The sequence below is a fragment of the Ruditapes philippinarum genome, unplaced genomic scaffold, assembly GCF_026571515.1.
Source record: "Ruditapes philippinarum isolate M1 unplaced genomic scaffold, ASM2657151v2 ctg680_1_1_1_1, whole genome shotgun sequence".
Classification (NCBI taxonomy): Eukaryota; Metazoa; Mollusca; class Bivalvia; order Venerida; family Veneridae; genus Ruditapes; species Ruditapes philippinarum.
Genome location: NW_026859861.1, coordinates 130,096 through 153,323, shown reverse-complemented (window position 1 = coordinate 153,323; position 23,228 = coordinate 130,096). Strand labels below are relative to the sequence as shown.

At 32.3% G+C, this 23,228-nt stretch overlaps 1 protein-coding gene across 15 annotated transcripts in view; it reads right to left on the bottom strand.

Annotated features, from left to right (window-relative positions):
- Window positions 1-23,228, bottom strand: part of LOC132758137 (polypyrimidine tract-binding protein 1-like) — a 132,270-nt gene that overhangs the window by 37,103 nt on the left and 71,939 nt on the right. For 14 of the 15 annotated variants that reach the window (XM_060749664.1, XM_060749665.1, XM_060749653.1 and 11 more), the window contains 2 exons: window positions 11,383-11,478; window positions 238-387 (listed from right to left, as the gene is read on the bottom strand). In XM_060749664.1, coding sequence (XP_060605647.1) covers window positions 238-387; window positions 11,383-11,478 — 246 coding nt within the window. Of the gene's footprint in view, window positions 1-237; window positions 388-11,382; window positions 11,479-15,433; window positions 15,739-23,228 lie in introns of those variants that run through there. The other variant, XM_060749662.1, reaches the window with a different exon arrangement.

Below are 23,228 nucleotides of genomic sequence, written 5' to 3'. Positions count from 1 at the left end.
TATATTTGTAGTAACTTATGTATGTATTACAGAGTGCTTATGCTAAAATCACAGCTTACTGACGTCACTTTCAATGAATATTTTTTAACTTTAAAGCACCGCAAAATATTCAACAATATAATTGAAGTTAACATCGGCATGGTCAAATCTATTTCATCTTCAAGGCATTATTTAATCAAAATGTTCTAACATTTTATGTTTCTATATAGCTTATTTTGTATCAAACATCTGATGTACCTGATTTTTCTGTTTAAGTAACAAGACATTTGACATTTTGCCGAACGGTATACCCAGCTGTACGACCTCGGAGTCTGTGACATCATTAGGTAAGCTCCGTAAATGGATCACCTTGGACGGCGTTGTGTTTGTTGTGTTTTCAAGCTTCACCTGCAAATATAAACGCACAAACGTTTACACAATGTAATAAAACACCCACAAGGTAATTTATACATAACTTTTAAAATCTTATGCCAACTTGGCTGTGTAAACTGCTATTTGTAAACTTTTCTTATAGACAGCTATCACAGAAAAGATGTAAAATTTTTAATCATTTCAATCTAGCTGTAGATAAACGTTTTGCAGCAGACAGTATATTATTCTTATCTTTTGAAAATTTCAAGAGTCCCTGTCATTTTATGCTCGTATTAATATTCCCCCTCTAGAAAATTTGCCGTCTGCTCCAAACCTGTATGTTATATAACACAGAGCTGTGACTGACTCAATGCTGATACGTCTACTATCAGATTTACATTATTTACAGCAATATTATATTGATAGAACTTGTCACTCAAGTATGTTTTTTTTTAACTTTCAGTAATAAAAGACGACGCCTGAACTAACACTTGAAGCAACAATATACTGTTAACCAATTTCATTTTGAATGTCCAAAATGACAGTAACAAATGACCGCAGAATTTACCCCAACTTCATTGCACTGTAAATTAAATGACAATTTTATCACATTACATTCATTAAGGCCATGTTCGCCTAGGCTTGCTAACAATTCCATTTCCTGAACGGAAAAACAATTATTGATCGCGTACAGACAAGCCAAGTCTGTCCCACTGGCGGCCATCATGGAATTGTCATCCCTTATTATAGAAAATGTCCAAAACTTTCGATCAATTATTCTCCAGTCAAATCAACTATATAATTTTCCGAGACATTCATTAACATCAGGAGACAAGTGCTGGGAGAATTAATTACAATTTAATCTTGCTAGAATTACATTGTCACTTCCCAAAACAAACGTCAAGAAGAAGGCCGTTTTCTTTAAATAAAGTATATATTTAAAAGGAAAATCATAATCGAGGGCAATCACTATACACCATCCAGTGATTTTGTAGCACGATACATGTATCTGAATGCTACATTTAACACTGTGAATATTCTATGGGAAAATCTGGTGACTCAAGACATTAAAACAGTGGAAAAAGGAAAAACAAACAAGACATGTTGCGGCAACAGCTTTTTCACAAATTCACACAATCAATGGCTGTTTTATACATATATATATGTAAACAATTAACAATGAGCCTCGTAATTACAATAGCCAGGCAACACAACATAATCCCATTTCAAAAAGAGGTTGCCAAATATTACAAAAATTTATGCGATGAGAAATTGGTACAAAACATCGAATATATAAGTTGCGAATAACATAAATACACATATGATACATCAATAATTATTTATCCGGCCACTTATACGAGCAATATCATTTATATTCCTAACTTATGTTACCATTGTAACATCATTATTTATAACTTATATCGTACAAATATTTGAAATTAGGTGTATTTACATTCATATTACATGTAGCATTACCAGGATTATATATCAAGGGGTCCTGTTACTCTATAGTCACAGCTGGCACGATATTTTATCTTGTACACGGAAATTAAGCAAAATACAAAATTTATTGATAGTGCACTGTCATTCTGATATTATTGTTAATATGGCAGCTATAAATCAAAGGGCAATTTAAGTCAGCCATATAAGTTTTAGGCTTAAATACATGTACATGTTACAGTTACAAATAATTCTTATTAATAGACTTTCAAGTAACTATCGACAGACTTAAAGAGCTGTTCAAGTGTCAGACAGTGAATGTTTAGCAGGGATATATAATTATATATAATTATACCTAATACTTAATTTTATAACTATTAACATCTATGTCTTCTAACTTTACAATAAACATACATATCCTTGTAAAATAAATGTTCCAATTTTGAGCTGAATAAGAATTCTTCAAGTCTGGTCACATTTTATGAATGGTATTGAATAGTCTTGCCAGACACTTATTTCATTATTTTATATAACATCAACCTATATCTTGATCATGAATATATTTTTATTTCTCGACAGATGGAGTGGTAGCTTTGACCCTTAGCATACTAGCAGCAACAGAGTCTACCCATGCGATCTGAGTGCAGACCATCAACAGTTGGCTTATTTGTACCATCTGATTATGGTCCACACTGTTTACTATGCAGTCTGAGTTACTTATTTTGAAATTTTCCCTAAAAATAATGAACAAATTTATGTCCAGATAAAGATGGACTAGTCTACTTAAGATATGTAGCAAGTGTAAGATATGTACTTAAGATATGTAGCAAGTGTAAGATATGTAAGTGTTACAGTAAGACAACTTGTTGAAGACTTACTTTCTTCAAGTTTTCATCTTTTTAGGATATAGACCTTCGCCATAAGAAAGGTAATGAAAGTATGTTATTGTTAACATACTGACAAATATGACAACTATGCAGCTGGCTAACCCATTAAAATAGGTTGTAAAAATATGAAAGTCAATCATTCGTATCATTATTTATCCGAAGAATAAAATAATATATTTCTTTGATTGTTTGAAAAATATGTAGTCAAACGGAATATGTTTTTTCATATTTCTTTTTAATGATGTACTTAACTTTACTTGCATTATATGGAAAAGGTATGCTACAAATGATGACTACTGTTATTATATTGCACACATTTTGTTTTAAGTCAGATAAGATTAAGTGAGAGTTAAGTAGGAGGCATGATGCCAAAAATAGGCTTCATTGTCGATTGTGACTCAATAAAAGCTGTATTCTGATTGGCTGGAAGTGATTGGCTTTAAACAAACCTGCTTTTGATTGGAGTAGTGTATAGTAAAATAGCAATGATGGCAAGCAGACCCCTTTAAAAACCCAGAGATTTTTAGTTAAATTCCTTGTGAAATGTCTTTTTCAAATTCAAGTCCCATGCAAATGTTCTTAAATTTCTACAAAATATTTCTATGTAATCTATGTTTATTACAGAAAAATTGATTTCTCTTGGAATAAAGGAAATATCAGGTAGACAATATCATGACTTATTTCCGGACTGAAAGTCCCATAGGGATTTTTGTTCTGTAAAAATTAACCTTGATCACACAAGCAAACATGTGAGCGAACCCATAATCAAAATACATTAGTAAAAACTGAAGGTTTAAAATAAATTTAAAGGCATTTATAATAATAACAAATCACATTTAACATTAAGTGCATTTTTCAAAGCACATTAAATTTTTCGTTATCTACAACAATCGTTTTTATGGTCCAACAGTGACTGGCACATTTGTTCTCTTGTCAGAAAGAAACGAAATCAAAATTAAATTATCTTTTGTAAAAATCTACCTTAATTGTTACTAAAATCTATTTAAAATTGATTGCAATTCAAATCTTTTAATGTTCGATAAACTGCAACCTTTTCCTATACTTTCTGATTAAAAGTGTTGCGTAAATATTTACCTAACCGATCTGCCAGGCGATTTTTGTAAAGTGAAAACTGTCCAAACATTGTTAAAATTAACAAAGCACTTGGGATATAAAAGCTCTTTAAAAGGGCATTTATGACAAGCAAGTCAAAATTCATAACACAACTTCAACTATATAAAATGATGGCCATTTGTTGCCATAGCAACCAACAAAACATAAGCTAATTAAAGGTTTAAGGTGAATGTGAGGGAATTAATAAAAAGAAAGATCTATTTCCTTAAACCTATCATCATTAACTTTTTTATTCAATGACAGGTCAGACATTTCACATTAGTATATTTTTTTATTAATATAGATTGACAAAATATATTGCATTCTTTTCTTATTAAGTCATTTAATTATGAAGCTAGTGTCTAGCTGATACATTTTCGTAAAATTATTTAACCTATGTTTGCTGTAATTTGTGATCGAGTCAAAAATGTTAAAGCAAGGTCAATATTAGTATGCAGGAGTCTCAGGATTTGTTGGGGTGGCTTATAAGGTGTGACATTATAACCGCTTTAATACAGGTATAATGCCTCTTTTTATATTTATTTAATTTAGTACAAGCCTTATAAACAAGAGCTGTCCGTAAGACAGCGCGCTCGACTTTTTTATTGCTTGCCAATAAAAAAAGTTTTTGCAGTAAAAGGCAATACAAGAATCTCTGTATTTTTAAAGTGAACAATGGCCATGAGCATTAAGATATTTAGTGAAGAATTATTTTATTATGACATAATTTATGGTAAAGTGAACAAGTGGATAGGAATGAATTTTTTTAGATTTTTTAAGTTTTTTAGTGCTTGCCTATAATACAAAACATTGACAGTTAAGGGCCATAATTCAAATAAAATCTTTGACAGAATTACCTTCTCCTGGACATGTTTGGGAATCATGAAGGAAACAAGTATTCCAACTTTCAAATTAATATCTCAAACAGTTCAGTCAAAAAGTGGACTGGTACTAAAAACTTAACCAAGATTCTAAGTCGATAAAAGGCCTTAATTTTTAAAACAAATCCTTGACAGAGTTACCTTCTCTTGCGTACAGATGGGGGTAATGATGTGAAATAGCATTAAAAGTTTCAAAGCAATATCTCAAAGGGTTAAGGCAATAAGTGGATTTTACCCATATTCAATGTATTTTCTAAGTCAAAAAGGGGCATAATTCTGTCAAAAACCTTGACAGAGTTATGTCCTCTTGTCTGTTGATGAAGGTCGTGATGGTAAACAAGTATGGTCAGTTTCAAAGCAATACCTCCAATGGTTTTGAAATAAAGTGAGGTGGTACAAAAAACTTAACCAAGCTCAATACACTTTCTAAGTCAAAAAAGGGCCATAATTCTGTCAAAAACCTTGACAGAGTTATGTACTCTTGTCTGTAGATGGAGGTTATGATGGTGAACAAGTATGGTAAGTTTCAAAGCCATACTTGTAATACTTCTGAAATAAAGTGGGGTGGTACGAAAAACTTAACCAAGGTGTGACGCCGACGCCGACGCCGGGGCGAGTAGGATAGCTCCCCTTTTCATAGAAAAGTCGAGCTAAAAAACAGTCCATTTCAGGATTCAAACCCACAACCACATGTGACAAGCTCTATGAATAGAACAATAAATTCTATTTTAACCACCTAAAGAACTAAAATCAACAAATATTTAGGGAAACTTCTCAGTTTCTTACAGGGTTCTTTGAGTTCAACTCATTTCCTACCCTACATGTGGCCAGTTTGTAGAATTAGAAAAGAAAGTCATTTATTGTCATTTTTCAATATGTTACTATCACGTCATGTGACAATATACTCCGAAATAATCTGGTTCTAGATAATATACATAAGAAAACAAATGATGAATATCCGCTGAAAAATGGGAACAAAATGAGCTGTCAATCTTCTAAAAGTATTTTGTATGTGTGTGATATATTCACTAGTAGCCATATATGTGAAATATCCCAGAGATATAATGGCTAGGGAATCCATTCAAGACAGGCAAATAGCCTATGATGAATAGCCATGTCTTCACTAGCAATGGCTTAGGTGAAAACATCTCTCATTTAAGCTCATACTTGGACAGTAGTACATCGGTCATGTGTTCTTGAATAATCCCTCAAAGTACAGACTGGGTAACCTAAAACTATATCATCCATATTTTTTCTTAACTCAAAGTTCTGGAGAAAAATCATCGAAATTCAAGAAAAAACAGTCAGAGATTCATCATCATATCAAGTTGTCTTTTTCTCTTTTTTTTAAACCCTGAAACTGCTGAATTTATGTAATGGATTCGTCCAGCTTTTATTTTTGGAACTGTCCATTATCAAATTTAGGGATATCAAGATGAAAATCTAAATTTGGTCAGCCAACAGTATAGATTCTGTCCGGACTGCACTACTGTGCAGACTGGCCTGGCTCAATACTCAGGTGGCAATGGTTGATCATTCTCGGTTCCAGAAGGCTGAGTGAGGGTATTATAGAAATTATTTGTATAATAATTTACTTGGTAACTCAACTTCAGTGGCATCAATATACATGTATTATATTAAATCATGTAAAAGTCTGAAACAAGCAGAAAGTCAGCCATATTTTCAATGGAAAAGAGGACATTGTATAAATTATCTTTCTTTTTTTTAAATAAATGCAAAATGCTTGTCAGGGCTTTAAAAATTATTAAAGAATTAAATTAACATTTCACAGTCCAAGAAAAGTACTAGCCAAGGACATATTTTTCAATTTAAAGCCTTCAGGGTCAAGGTTACTAGTTCATATTTACTGTTTAAACATTCAATTTTTCGATCCTCAAATATAAAAATTTTAAGCTTTAAGTATAAAATTATATTCAAAGCAAGACATTACATGATTGTGTATTGACCTATAATAGGTATCGGATTTTCCCCTTTTTTTGCACTAGAAATACAATCAAAATTGAATAAAAAAAAATTAGCAATAAATAAAATTAACAAAATGAGACAAGTAAAAATATATGAGACTTATTTCAAAATCCACAATTTAATAATCATGCTCTTATTTCAAAAAGCATGACAATACAGTTCATACAATCTTTTCAAAACCTCGCCCACTCAATTTCAACATTTTTTCATTGACATAAACTTCATTTAAGTCATGTAATAATGCTGATAATGAAGTAAAAACACCTTGTGCGATTTTAAATTACGCATAAATATTTTCCCTGTTACTAAGTAAAAACCTATTTTTATACGGCATACAGTATATTGGGTCTAATCTGTCAGCACTGAATTTGACCTCGTTCAAACAAGAGAATATCATTTTGATTAATTTTACGTTTTTGAAATTGTTTAAAAGATTAAAGATCTAATTCGGGTCACTCGAGACGTGACGACAGACGATATTAATATTCTTATGACACTAAAAGGGATATTCAACCTTTATCAAATTTTATATAGCACAGAATACTACAATTTGTTAAGACATACTTTTTTTACGAACATGTTTGAGTTTTTATATAAAATAAATCATCCGATCTGTACCCTTGCATAAAATAAAATCAACTTTTAGAATGAATGACCATAGTTTATTGGGGACATTTTTGATGTTTTGTAAGCTTTAAATTGTTACAGGTTACAAAGTTTTCAGACTTTTAAATGAAATTGTATGCCCTTTTTCATGATTTGAATATTTTGTTGTTGCTGCTGTTTTGTGTGTGATTTGAACCTGATGATGTATTTTTAAATAAAATAATAATTACAATGGTATTAAGATATTACTTTTGAGGGTTATAATTAATGAACAGAGCAATGACTTTCAAGTTTGTAGAAGACGTAATTGAAGAATGTCCCAAATTTTTAACATTACCATATTTGAGTGGCTATTAATAGAATTCAACCAAACCCTTATAGCCTGCTCGGGTCATAAATGACTTAGCCTTTGTCATCAGTATAGAGCCAGGCCAGTCTGCTCATCCGTACAGTCTTTTCAGGCCTTGTATACTGTTGGAAACTCAATTATTGTATTTTGATATTGGGAAATCCCTCGAACTTTGAATGAGCTGTTCCAAAATCAAAGCTGGCCAAATCCAATACACAATTTCAACAGGTGAAAAATTTCTTTTCCATGTTTCTACAAATGAAGCATAGATTCTGGTGGACTGGGGATTGACTCATTCCAGTTTTATCATCATCAGGTCTCTTGCACTCTATGTGTAACATAAGATGCTATACTTATGGTAAATCTATTTGGTAGAATTAATTTTATAGCAAAGGGAGACAATTACACACACTAGAATGTCAATCATTAACCCTGGTAATTACTATAACACAGCCAGAGGTTTATCATCCATAACTACCTAATGTTATGAGAAAATATCTCAGAAAATTAATGAAACGAAACTTCAGATATTTTAGACATGAAATCCACATCAAATCTTCATCTTATGAAGCAAATTAAATATTTCTATTCCTACAGATACTTTGAGATGGTAAATTTACTAAGAACATTTTATGCTTTTATGGGTTTTTTTATCTCAGTATTTTCCTGAGAACGATAAAACTTTATAACTTTATTCTAAGTAAATCAACAATTATGACTGAATCAATTTACTACGAATAAATTGGTGTATTTCTTATCAATGTTACCACTGTTTGCACTACTGCAAATCTCTATCTGTACACTGCAAATCCATCAACTCTGTGTATAACCCACCCACCCACTCCACCTATAACATCCTGTCATCCCAATACCTGTTAAAATGGGCTGCCACTTGAATTACCAACTGCCAACACAACCCACTAATTACTTATAAATTCCATTCCATTTCTCACTTTGGACCACCCATCTTTTATAAAATTAGGACATATCATTTCCCTTTTCAACACTGAAATAATCCCAGTGGCATAACCAAACAGGGCTACAGACTTCCAACTTTCAAATAATTCAGTAAAGAACAGAATTACACTTAAAAACATGCCATTAATAAATTCAGATAACCAATTTCTTCTTGGTAATTGCTGCTTAAATTAATAAGATCTCATGAAAAAACGTGCAAAATTGTTTAAAGATGAGACCTGATTACATGCAATTATAAGGAGATGATACTTTGCCAAGTATAAAGGTGCTATAAAATACAATAAAAATCTTAAAACCTTCCCTATTAATCAATCAGCACACACTTCCTAGTATGCATGTTTTATCTGTGTTATCAGAAAGGCTGATCAATGCCTCTGACTTGAAATTGCGTGATACAATTAGGAAACATTCAGGATCTACTGAAATAATAATGACAACATTGGGCTTTTGGCCCTTTTTATCTTGTCACTGATTCCCCGACAGCTGACAGACATTTGCAGGAAATAAAGTAGAAGTCAACACACAAGGAAACATGGTGATAATTATAATCACAGACATTCTTCTCTTTCTGTTTCCTTAGCGATTTTTGAGGGCAAAGTGGACTTTTCGGACTTTTGTACTTTTTGTTTCTTAAGTACTTTTTGAGGGCACCAACAACTTTTTGCTGATTTGTTTCATTAGTGGTTTTAGAGGAAAACAAGTGGATTTGTTACCTTCCTGCTAATTGCAATGTCTGACACTTTATTTGTAAATATATTTGACCAACTGAAGCTATTCCTCTGACTTTATGAATGACCTAATTTTCATAGATGGACACTTAAATGAATATTTCTACTTGAAAAAAAAAGAAAAAACCACTTCCAAAAAATAGACTGTCTTAATTTCAATTTTTTATTTTTTTATTTAGGCATTCTTATTGAATGGAGGTAAAAAATCGAGCAAATACTAAACTCTGATCAGACTTTATGGGACGTGAAGGGTGGCCTTGATTTTTTTTTTTAGTAACAAATAGATGTCATTGTCATCTTGCATTTATACCGTAATAATAGACCTATTTCTAATCTGAATTATATGAACTTGGCTTTATTAGCATTTTCTTGGCCGATACAATGTGGAAAATCACATCAATTTTAAATAACTGCCAATGAATACAATTATCGATCTGTGCTTTTTTCATCAAATCATCTCCCATTGTATTCCTTTATTGAAATGAATTACACAAAAGGTGCTCATACAAAGTATGAATAATGGAAATAGTTTCTGATCTTTTTTTTTTCATCCTTAACGAGAATTCATGCAGTTTGAATAATTCATCATTTTTCTAAATCATTAAAAATGCTTCAAATTGTATGAAATTGAAAGCTTCAAAATATTTATAATAAAGCTCCCTAAAAAAGATATATACTCAAATAATTTGGAAAATTTGACAGACATTGCTGACAATTCTTACAAAAATCTCAACGTGACCTCTGTTGCCTTGATTTAGAACAATTATTTAATTCTAACAACCAATCACCATTCCTGTATTGCTTCAAATTAAGGAATTTTCCTCCTAAATAATAACTGATAATTAAGTAACAAAGCCCATCAGTTTTTTGTATCTCTAACTTCCTGAATAAATCTCCATACCTCTAGAAAAAATAGTGCAAGTAATCACTTTGTAAAAACCTAGTCATTAGCAATAATGAAGCTGTCAGTAAAAATTTCTCAACATGATGGGCAAAACCTGTCCGAGATTAGAACCTTTAATGTGCATTGCATGTTATTTCTGCGGTCAGATGAAAACCATGATCTATCAAAACTGTCATAATGGTAAGTAAATGCGTTTTTATGGGGGGCGGGTGGGAGGTTTAACTATGTTTCATTTGTACTTTAAAAGCCTCGTTTAAGACACATAAAGGTTCACACAGTAACAAGTAAAGTTGACAAGTAACAGCGTTCATTTAATGCACATAAAGGTTCTCACAGGATAGGAAACAATGTAATGTACGGTTAACGCCTCGGACACTGACTATCATTATCTACTAAACACGTACATTTGTACATTTACGTCTATCATTACTACGCTCATCGATATTTAGCTAGTATGACATGCCGCTAATTTCTTCATAACTTCCTACTGATATTATTTGACATTTTGTTAGTTTTAGAATGTTTATACCAGTGTTATAGCCCAAACCACAGGCATGCTTGACATTCTGAGCCATCATTCCCTGGCACTGAACCTATCACACCTATAATACTAATGAAGTCGGCATTGCTGTATCAGTATCAAAAACCTTATGACAATCAGCTTCTAAGCAAGATGATTTATTTTTTACTTTTCAAACTTTGTTTTTCAGCAAAAAAAATTCTGATTCTTCAAATTGGCATAGGTGCTTCAAAGAAGGCCATCTAAAATGCTTTACTGGGTAACATAGTGACATCCCATTCACCAGGCTCTTATTCATCATTTAACATAAAACCACTTTGTATTACTTAGAAGACCACCCTGATTTTGTGAAATGGACTTGTCATACTTTTCATTTTGGAACTGCCCAATATGAGATTAAGGGCATTCAATATCAAAATAATAAAACTGGGCCTCAAACAATTTTAGTATGTAGTCAAAATTGCATGAACATTGCTGCCAGCCTGGGAAGCCACTATCATAAATTACGTAGATTAAACGCTACACATAAATAATGTTACACGTTAGTAGGGCTACACATATATAACCGTAAATAACATGGAAGGACCTACAATGTATATCCTCCATCCCAATGAAGCAATAATGTATCTATAGTGTTACCTTTTTGGCATCATTGACTTCATTCTGTGAGGGACTGAGCCCTGTACCATTTGTCGTAACCATTGGACTGTGAGACATGAGTTCGTCTGAGCCTCGCTGAAAATATAAATAAAACACATTAAATCATCATTCATAACACATATAGAACACATTAAATCATCGTTCATAACACATATGAGCCGCGTCACAACAAAACCAACATAGTGCGTTTGCGACCAGCATGGATCCAGACCAGACTGCGCATCCGCTCAGTCTGATCAGGATCCATGCTGTTCGCTTACCAACTCTATTACAAGTAGAGAACTGATAGCGAACAGCATGGATCCTGATCAGACTGCACTGACGTGCAGGCTGGTCTGGATCCATGCTGGTCGCAAACCCACTATGTTGGTTTTGTCGTGACATGGCTCATATAGGCTATTATTAACAAACCTACACATATATTGTTGACTACACATTTACTCATTCCCAACAACATGTTTCGACAATATAACCTGGTTAATTGTTAAATAACCAACAAAATACATTATAATAATTACTATATGCATGAACTACTGTTACGTTGATGACAATGTGGTACAGTGTATGTTTCATCATACAACACAGTTCTAACTGTTAAAATAGCCGAAAATATCAGCTATAACTGTCCAACTCGTTTTAATGGATCTTAATTTTCTAACAAAACAAAACATTTTGTTCATACTTTTTCTCCCCTATTCAAGTTTCAATCAACATTGTTCACTTATTCCCCAAGGCTTCACTTATCATTGAAAGCAAAAACAAAACAAAAATAGAAAAATATGATGACTTCAAAATCGTAAACAATTTTATCCAAATTTATCAGTCAAAAAAGCTAGAAATTTGTTTGTATATACCAGTCACCCATTCCCATTATATAGATGTATCATTAGATACTGGCTCAGTGAGAACGTACTATACAATTATGACTCAAATTAACTATAACCTGACACTCTATTTAACATCACCTGGGACCATTTTGAAATATTGCCTTTTTAACTATTGAATAAACACAGAAACACTAGCACACGAAAATCTAATCTAGGCTAGAAAATGAATACTGAAACTTTATTAATTTCACTCGAGAGACTGTAAGGAAAGTATCACAATGAAACCACAATCTCATGTAAGAATAAACAATGCCCTTTTATGCATGTCATTTATATTTCTAAAATATCAAAATCGATAAAAACAATCCATTTTCCATTTCATCCCTATCAAATATTGAACGAATAATTAAGCGATTATTTATGTTCACAGTGTGTTCAAGGCCTCGCACCGGAACGACCCTTGCAACCCGAGCTTTTGTCCCGAACCTGCGCCTTATTAACCACACCACAAAAACGTACCATTTATTCGAAATAAAAATGTTTCGCCACACAATACACCATACATCAAGTTCATTAATTGATTACACGCGGGCAAACAACAAAGGCTGTCTATATATAAAAGTGCAGATATTTTCTTTCAAAGCAGCAGATTTTTCTTCTCCGAAAACACACTCGTATTTTGGCATGTAGTGAAAGTTTGAGAGTGCACTACTGTATAATCTCAGATCTATTCACATCTGTTGAAGTGCAAATTGTTAAGATAAGGTGTCTTATGATGGTAATGTTGTCTACTGAGGAACAAAAACAAAGAGTTCTACTCCACATTCCAAGATTTATTCTTTCTAAAACACAACTTATATTTCTAAAACCATAAAACATTGAAAAATTACAACTTTCACCTTTGTTAGTAATAGTGCAATAACTCGTTTTTCAAATTTCTTTTCATTTCTCCAATTTCAAGCTTTATATGAGTTTTGAGGAAAAATTCTTAAAAATAAAATTCAGGCATATTTTCAGAAATTCAAACAAGTATCCTCAATGACCTTGCTCTGGAATTCATTTCACTAGCACAGGTTAAAGGTTAAAAAGCGTCAGATAAATAGAATTACTGTTCTTGTACTCTGCTATTGCAATCAAGTCTCCATATCCCCAATCCTTTCAACTGTGACCTTTCTGAAGAAAGTTTGTGCTTTATATTTTCCCCTACATTCATCTTAAGAAATATCTATTTGACAGCATCGGTTTTTTTTTCTCTCCCTCTCTTTTTTTTTTAAATGCAAGTTTATTAGAATAGACACATACATCATATTCTTTCACTTTTTAAGACAAAATAATTGGATAAAAAAGCAATATTGGAAATTCTACCATCTTTCATTCAAAAATGTTTCCTTAAAATTTCATTGAAGTTATTACGTGTCGTATAGCAACATAAATATAAAAGACTTGATATTAAAAAAATCGACCAATATTTGTGTCCTAGTCAACAAGTGATCCAGTTTGAGACAGCTATAATCAACTATGCTTTCCTACAACCAAATGCATTTGCATTTCTGCCATCAATCAGGGAGATTTGCTCAAAGCACCGGAATAATCAATGTATTCAAGAGAATAAGGAAAATGTCGGAACAAAATATCCGTATCAAAAAAACATCTCTATACAAAATATCCATACAAATAAATGTTGAATATAATATTAAAGTATAGAAAGAAATAATTGTTGTTATACATTACAATCAAAGTTTAAGATCATTTTTAAAAAGGTTCTTCACTGAAAATGTATATTCAATATCATAATATAGATTTAATCAACATCCAAATTTGTAAACAGAATCTACATGAAATGAAATACCCTAGAATTAGCTTTATAACTACTTTTAGTTACCCATCTGATAAATCATTCCTATGTTTTTGTTTATCTTTTCAAATCCTTCAAAAAGCACATTTGATACATCTGAGAACAATCTTTAACATCCTGTTCATAGCAAAAACTTTGAACTTTCAGAAGCTTTAAGTAACAACATCAGTATAATTAAGACACAGTTTATCATGAGAACATTATGATTTATTATTTGTAGAGCATTTAAAGAATGTACAGATGGACACACAAATGAAAAAATGGACACAAGAACATGTAAGCAATATGGTCAAGGAAACAGCGAGACAAGTGCAGTGCAGATGGACATGTAAACAGTGCAGATGGACATGATTGTGAATAGATGGACATGTAAACATATGTATATGTAAACATTGCATATGAAAGCTACAGACAGACAGACAAGTAAGAATTATAAAGACATGTAAATAGCAGATGGACTTGTAAGCAGCAGATGAATGTGAGCAGCAAAAAGACAATAGTAATGTAAATAGCAGAAATACATGTAAATAACAGAAAGACATGTAAACAGCAGACAGACAATACAAGAAACAACAGACAAAAAAGTAACAGCAGATGGACAAACGGACATTTAAGAAGATGGAAAATAATGCAGCAGAGTGAGCAGACGCATAAGTTACAGCAGACAGACATACAAGTAGCAGACGGGCATGTAGGAAGATGGAAATTTGAGCAGAAGGACAAAATTAGATGTATGTTATATGTATGTGCTAATGTTGAATGATTTTTTAAATAATTATCTTTTAATCATGCTGATAATGAATGAAAACAGACATGTGCATGAGCAGACGGACAAAAAAGCAGACAACACAGTAACTTCCTCACCTAACAGCACTAGCAGAAGTTTGAGACATAATAGCTGACAGGGAAGAAGATAAATTCTGTCAAGTTCACCTCCCCCTATGATAAGACCTACATTCTGATTCACAAGAACAATGATTAATCACATCACTAAACTACAAGATGCGGAAGGCCGTGCTAATCTTTCATTTTTCACCATTAACAATGACATGGAAGCCAAAACAGAATTTTCGAACAAAAACTTCAACAACAATTTTCTTCTATACTCAAACATACAAAAATAATAACAAATTATTTTATTGCGGGTTTTTTCCTCCATTTAACATTTTCACGTAATCATTACTCTATTCAATTAAGAAAGATATTTTTCTATTCACAATCTTCCCCATACTAATTTTACTACAACAACTTGTTCTTAATTTCATTAAATTATATTAAGTGTCATAATTTTATCATTTACATCAAGCTTAACAACTCATCAACTATTCCTGGTAAAAAAATGTTTTACCTTTAGATTAGTAATAAATCCTTTTTCACAATTACCCAATATATCTCCCTCGCAATTTAGATCCGTTCTCAGTACTTGCAATTCTTTCATTAATATTCCTACTATGTACAAAAATCCTGGAATGCCACGCTGAACTTTATGTAAAAATGTTGCAACAGTATTTTCGATAAAAGTCTGTGAAGAAAATCTACATCAAATGCCGCCAATAACACTGTAATTATTAACATTCCACGCCAATAATTATTTCCATGGTACAACTTCAATCCAACGATTTTAGCGTCTGTTATTCACACCAGCACATACAATCCTAGCGAGTGTACACTGTTTAACATGCTCTACTGATGTACCTTGAGTTCTAATTTTTCACCAATTCTCATTAGATTTCAGCGTAAAGAAAAAAATACTAACATGCCAGCCAATACGGAAATAAAAGTACAACTATTCACTACTATTCACTATTGATGTTAAACTATTCACTATTGATTTAACATCAGTTTTGCCACATTCTGTTGATTTTTCAATCACTAGCTGGGGATTAGAAAGTGTTATACTCATTTACACAAGCTGCCCAACCAGAAACAAAATGAAATCTATGGTGATTGATCAATTACAGTTTTGTTAAAACTTTCTCACATTACAAAAGTTACTATATATATAAATCAAGTAAAAATGATTGACTTCAGAAAATACTAAAATACAAATTTTCCTATCATAAATGTTATTGTACGAGAACAAAATTTATTGGAATTATGAAACCTGTTAAATTGGTCATAAACGTGGGCTAACATCAAGTAGCTCCTTTCTCTTAATTTTCCGCTAGACTGACTTAGATAAATCGATGGCAAGGGCTAATGATCTAACAAAAATAGAGAAACTAAATTATAAAGACTGAATAATTAAATCTAATAATCATTATTGTGGTACAGACACTCAAATTAAATAACACCCTTTAAAGAACAAGGTATGCTCAAATTAAATAATTATTAACACCCTAACCCTGCTGGTGAATCGAAAGTGATTAGCAATTGCAACCAATTATCAGGGAGACAGCAAGGCTGTAAATCTGTGGAGCCTGACCAGCTTCTATACTATCAATTAACAGACCATATTATATATCACTTTAAGTGTCATAATTTTATCATTTACATCAAGCTCAACAACTCATCAACTATTCCTGGTAAAAAAAATGTTTTACCTTTAGATTAGTTAATAAATCCTTTTTCACAATTACCCAATATATCTCCCTCGCAATTTAGATCCGTTCTCAGTACTTGCAATTCTTTCATTAATATTCCTACTATGTACAAAAATCCTGGAATGCCACGCTGAACTTTATGTAAAAATGTTGCAACAGTATTTTCGATAAAAGTCTGTGAAGAAAATCTACATCAAATGCCGCCAATAACACTGTAATTATTAACATTCCAGGCCAATAATTATTTCCATGGTACAACTTCAATCCGACTATTTTAGCTTCTGTTATTCACACCAGCACATACAATCCCAGCGAGTGTACACTGTTTAACATGCTCTACTGATGTACCTTGAGTTCTAATTTTTCACCAATTCTCATTAGATTTCAGCGTAAAGAAAAAAATACTAACATGCCAGCCAATACGGAAATAAAAGTACTACTACTATTCACTACTATTCACTATTGATGTTAAACTATTCACTATTGATTTAACATCAGTATTTCCACATTCTGTTGATTTTTCAATCACTAGCAGGGGATTAGAAAGTGTTATACTCATTTACACAAGCTGCCCAACCAGAAACAAAATGAAATCTATGGTGACTGATCAATTACAGTTTTGTTAAAACTTTCTCACATTACAAAAGTTACTGAATATATAAATCAAGTAAAAATGATTGACTTCAGACAATACTAAAACACAAATTTTCCTATCATAAATGTTATTATATGAGAACAAAATTTATTGGAATTATGAAACCTGTTAAATTGGTCATAAACGTGGGCTTACATCAAGTAGCTCCTTTCTCTTAATTTTCCGCTAGACTGACTTAGATAAATCGATGGCAAGGGCTAATGATCTAACAAAAATAGAGAGACTAAATTATAAAGACTGAATAAATAATTAAATCTAATAATCATTATTATGGTACAGACACTCAAATTAAATAACACCCTTTAAAGAACAAGGTATGCTCAAATTAAATAATTATTAGCACCCTTTCCCTGCTGGTGAATAGAAAGTGATTAGCAATTGCAACCAATTATCAGGGAGACAGCAAGGCTGTAAATCTGTGGAGCCTGACCAGCTTCTATACTATCAATTAACAGACCATATTATATATCACTTAAAATTTTCACCTTGACATACCTTAAATTGATAATGGACAGTCCCAAAAAATGAAATTTGGGCAAGTTCATTAAAGAAATTAAGCAAGTTAAGAGAAAAAAAAAACAATTCTTTTGGTGGGGGGTGGAAGAAAAATACTGTAAAAAATAACATTCCTAAAATACTGAGATTTCCTGTTATATAAAATAATCCTGAATTTTGATTGCTGTATCAAAAGCTTTTCTACCAATAGCTTTTCCTATTCAATTCTCTTAAAAAGAAATTGCCACAACTGATCATCTTTTCAGATAGCAGTAATCTGTGGTGCCCAACCTCAATCAAAAACTCCTGTAATTTAGAACAGTATCATTCTGTTTTCAACATCACTCCCAGATGCCTTCCATACACACCATTTATAAAAACATCAACTTCATTCTAGAAAAGTAATGTTTATATTCAAGTGAGGAACCAGTCCAAGCAAATTTATAACGGTTTCTGTACTGTATAATATATATATAAGATCTCAGCAGCATGTACACCATCTCTGTTGAAAAAGAAACGGTAGCAAACATAAACAATGTCAGCCTCGGTAAACAAAAGTACACCAGTATTGTAAACACTTCATGTAAACAACAGCATACTTCAATCAAAGCAGAAAAGGTAGAAAGTCAAAGGAAAGTAGCTCTGTTTGAAAGGTAGGCTTCCAAGAATCTTAAAATATTTGGTCAAAGAGAATCTGATGTCAGTGGTAAACATAACAGAGGCCTACCATTAACAATCAGAAATAAAAATAATTACGTAAGCAGCTTGATATAGCCTGATATCTTACAATAATTGATGCCGGTTATAATAGCGGTTATAATAACGTAAGCTGAGTGAGTGAAACGATCGATATATATTGTTTGATCTATCAGCCATTTTCAACTTCAACTGTTGTTTAACTTCATGTACTTTGTTTCACTTAATGTTACTTTACCCAAAGAAAAGTTATTATGGTGATTTTCAGAATGTTTGTCCATGTTTACTATAACACATTTTTGTGCATTATTTGCTTTTTGTACTCCATATGTATCATGTAACTTAGATAGTGTCCCAATAAAAAGTGTCATCTAAGTAACAAATTACTGCTCAGCTAATAGTGAAGATGCAACATTACGCAAAACTCGGAGAAAAAGTCAAGATGTTCGAAATCTTTAAAAGCCATGGCAAAATTGAAAATGTTGCAGCCAGTTTCGTTGACCTTGATCACGGTTTATAGTTAAATATAGTTTATAGTTGGTATGGTAATTTGGTTAATGTAATCTCACCACTCATGTCCCCTGGTATTGGCTATAGCAGAATTCCCCCATTCATATATAACACCCATACCTAAACCAGAATCTGACCAGTACATTAATGTCTATAAAAATGAGGATGACACTAACCAAGTTTCCACAGAAACAGAATGTATCCACTACACTATATAAATACTCGCAGAGAATGAATGGCCATGAATACCAAAACAGAAAGCGATATCAATCAATGAGTTACTGTGACATAACCTACATACAAATAAAGACATATTGTTTTTACTGTAGTACATCCTATAAACATAAGTCTGTTTTACAAAATACTCACATAAGACTGGACGATTTGTTACAGCATCCACAACAATATGCATTATTAATAGTCAAACTTGCTATTAAATCAAAGTAAACCATCTAAATGAGTTCATGGGCGAATTTATATTGACTAGTTAAAGGGCTATCGTTGGTGATTAGGAACAGAGTGGTCTGTTATCTGGAACAATTATCCCAGTACTGTATTACCATCGAGCCAAATATCAGTAGGCAATCTAGCTAACTTCTGTGTGAATATGATACCATCACATGCAATTCTATAATGAAAGTTAATCAGCTTTTTTACTATCCTCGATTTCTTGGTCTAGTCGAAATTAGTTTTTCTCCCGTCTAATTGCATTAAGAAAGAATCATTGTGATACATTAGAACACGAACCGCTTAGTCCAAGTAGCTTAAATAACAATATATGTCACTTTCAATTGCTTGGGTGTTGTCAGCGACTTTATTTCTTTCTTTTTTCTTTTTTTTTTTATCAAAATGTGTTCTTCAAAAACTGACATTTTAACTTAAGTATTTTTAAAAATAAGAGGAAAACAGAGAAGTACAACATGTCAACACCAGAGTTGGTTGAGGTTTCATTTCTATCGAACCTTTATCAGCATTTATATGTATTTTTAAAACGATGTCAACTTAACGGCTATATTTCCTCTCTCTAATTTACTTCGGGCATATAAATTAAGACTCGCCAGTCAAGTCACATCAGCTAAGGATCATTCTAATTCAGTCATTCGGTCCAAATTCAAGGTCGTACAATTTGAGAAAATAGGCTGAACTGAAATAACTTCCCGATAAAATTTACTTCTGTAGTTAACATTATCATTTATATGGAAATGAATATTTTTATGAAACTCAACATGTTGAGACTAAGTTCTGTTCTGCCTTTCTTTTGTAAAAACAAGCTAGGCCCCAATTCACATAAAATAATTTGTTAACAAGCTTTCAACAAGATCAATAGTGCAGTGGACCCCGGCCACGCATGCAGTCACACAAATGTTTCAGCATTCTCTAAAATCATAAACCGTAACTTGTTTCAATAATTCATAATTGCATTAAGCTGATGCCTTCAACTAATCAATATTAACCTTAAATAATTCAAGGGCATGTTGTATAATGGCTGTATCTCTTTCTAAATTTGATACCAGTTATAACTATTTAACATGAAGCCAATGATTGTCATGCTATGTGGCAGTCTCAATTCTGTTACCAATTGTGGCTAAAAAAAATTGTTTAATTACTTTAATTAACCCCTAACCTGCTGAAACCGAAATTGATCTGCTTTTGTTATCTTTTTGCTAACTTTTTGCCACAAATAAGCAGTCTGGCCAGGCTCTATATTGTTGGCAACTCAAATTTGTATTTAGACATTTAAATTCCTTAAACTTTGCACAATTCCAATTTCAAAATAGGGCAAATGCATTTAGGAATTTCCGCACTTTAAGGATCAAGATTGGGTTGTATTTTGCTTTTATTTGTTCCAAAACAGGCACCTGGACTGCCTTTCTTTTGGAGCTACATTTTTTCTGGCAGCAAAAGGGTTACGCAAGTACCAGTCTAAATTGAGAAAACCTAAATTTAATTCTGTCCGTCTCCTACCAACATTTTTATCCAAATGCGAGCCAAAATTATTTTCAATCTTTAACAATCTAAGAACCAAATCAATGAAAAAAATCTCCTATGAACCTGCTCTGAATTTAAAGAAAGCATTTGATGAAAAGAAGAAAAAAATTCACAAACAAAACTAGCTGGAACATGCACACATTGACAAAAAAAATAATTCTGTCGCCATTGTTTTTCCGCAAAAGCACTCCAAATGTTGACTTGAGGGAGCAGAAATTGTAGAGAAAATTTAGTGATAAGAATCACTTGTGATGTATTACTGTTGACATTACTCTTACAGCTAAAAACCAATTCCCTTATTCTATATGACAGAAATAGTAATCTGGTCGCATTTCAAAATGCTTTTTAATCCTTATATGTTTTACCCTAGAGATGAATTTTCCATCTCAAAGTGACTAGAAGCCACAATATCCGAAATGGACTTTGTGTCCCATGCCAATTTTCCGTGGAAGACTTTCTCACATTCTTCAGTCTAGCATATCTGTTTTCCTCTGTCAAGCTTTTAGTCACTAGAAACGTTTTACATAAAAAAATAAAGAAAATTAAACCTTGTATATAATGTCTGTTAAGTCTAAGAACAATTTCTTAAATTTCTTTAGACTGTTGTATTGTTGTTATACAAGATTAAATAGCTATTGAATTTGACAGTATTTGAATGTCCAACAATTGGGTCAAGCTTATTCAAAAATTGCCTTCCAACAGCACTTTAAAGACATAGTTTTACTTTCTAAGAACATTTGGGGATTTACTCAACCATTAAGCCATCTCACTGATGTATTTCTTAACTATTCAAGTAGCAATTTGTGATACTGACCAATCATTATATAGACCAGAATAATTTTCTTGCTAATATCCATTTTACATTATATAATAGCTCTTGTCTGGCAATAATGTAAGGAAAAATGATTACAATGAGATCTAGCTGACACGTTCAAAATCTAATGTAAAACATTTTGTTAATACAAAGAGCTTAAAACAACAATGTTGAGTAAATCTCTAACAAAAACATTACAATAATAAAAGAATTGTGTCCATTGGTGTAAAAACAAGCGAAGAATACATCAAATCTTTTCTCAAGAGCCTTGAATTGTTAATAACACACATTTACTTGGTGTCAAAGACATTAGTACTTTTGCTTACTTAATTAAGTAACTTAGTTATAAAGGTTATAATGGGGAGTCAGTGGTTCTTCAAACATAAAGAAATACCTCAAATATTTCTAGCACTTAACTTGATATCAAGGAAGGTAAAAAAGATTTTATACAAACAGAAAACATGGCAGAAACCTGACATAGGTAAACTCTTAACATCTATCAAAAGTACGGCATCAATTAACACCTGCCCTATATCGGAGGTAAACAGATTATTCTCCTAGACTGCCCACTTGACAGCTGTCTTCATCAAGAAGCTTCCTACTGCACACACCTAGTGTTTTCTTTTCAACATTTGATAAAAAATCAACAATAAAACATCATTTACTTCTTACATTTTCTTCAGAAAAATTAGAAATGTATGTAACAAGTGTCCATGAAACCAGTTCTGGTAGTTAACAGGCTTAGGCAGTGCGGAAATGAGCCTTTGTCATACCTTTAAATGATCTGTAATACTTAGGATTCAAAGCTCGAGTCACAATGATAAGTATATAAGCATCTTCTAACAGCTGAGTGCTTGACCAATTGACCGGACTGACCTTGTGATAAGTCAGGTGGTAAGGCAGCTGGCCTTCGGAACAACTGGTGGCAGTCAAATTGCTAATATTTCTAATCTAGCAAAACGTAAATAATTAACTATTACACATCCATCAGTAGACTGGGCACAAGCTCAAATCAGTGAGCTCAAACGAAGCTTATCATCATTATCACAGACTGTATCTCAACTATTCACTTAAACCGAGAGCCGAGAGCCTTGGAAAGCCTCGAGGCTAACTCTTAACTGAGGCAATTTCTTGGATAGTATCTTAATGTATTTACAAGAAACAGGATGAAATGATTCTTATTAGTTATAAACATTGCCAGAGAATGACTCAATTCTTTTCCAAACGCATCTCGCTAAACAGTAAACATGAAAATTTCGTAGATCATTTTCTTGTGGAAACAACACACCACACTAAAAAATTTCTAAATAACTCGCAAAACAACAAAAACAACAGCACTATCTTCATGACCAGAAACAATTCCCACTAATGGGCAAAACTGTAAATGTTTACAATGAATTATTAATGACATTTGCTTAAAACAAAAGATCAGTGAAGTTTT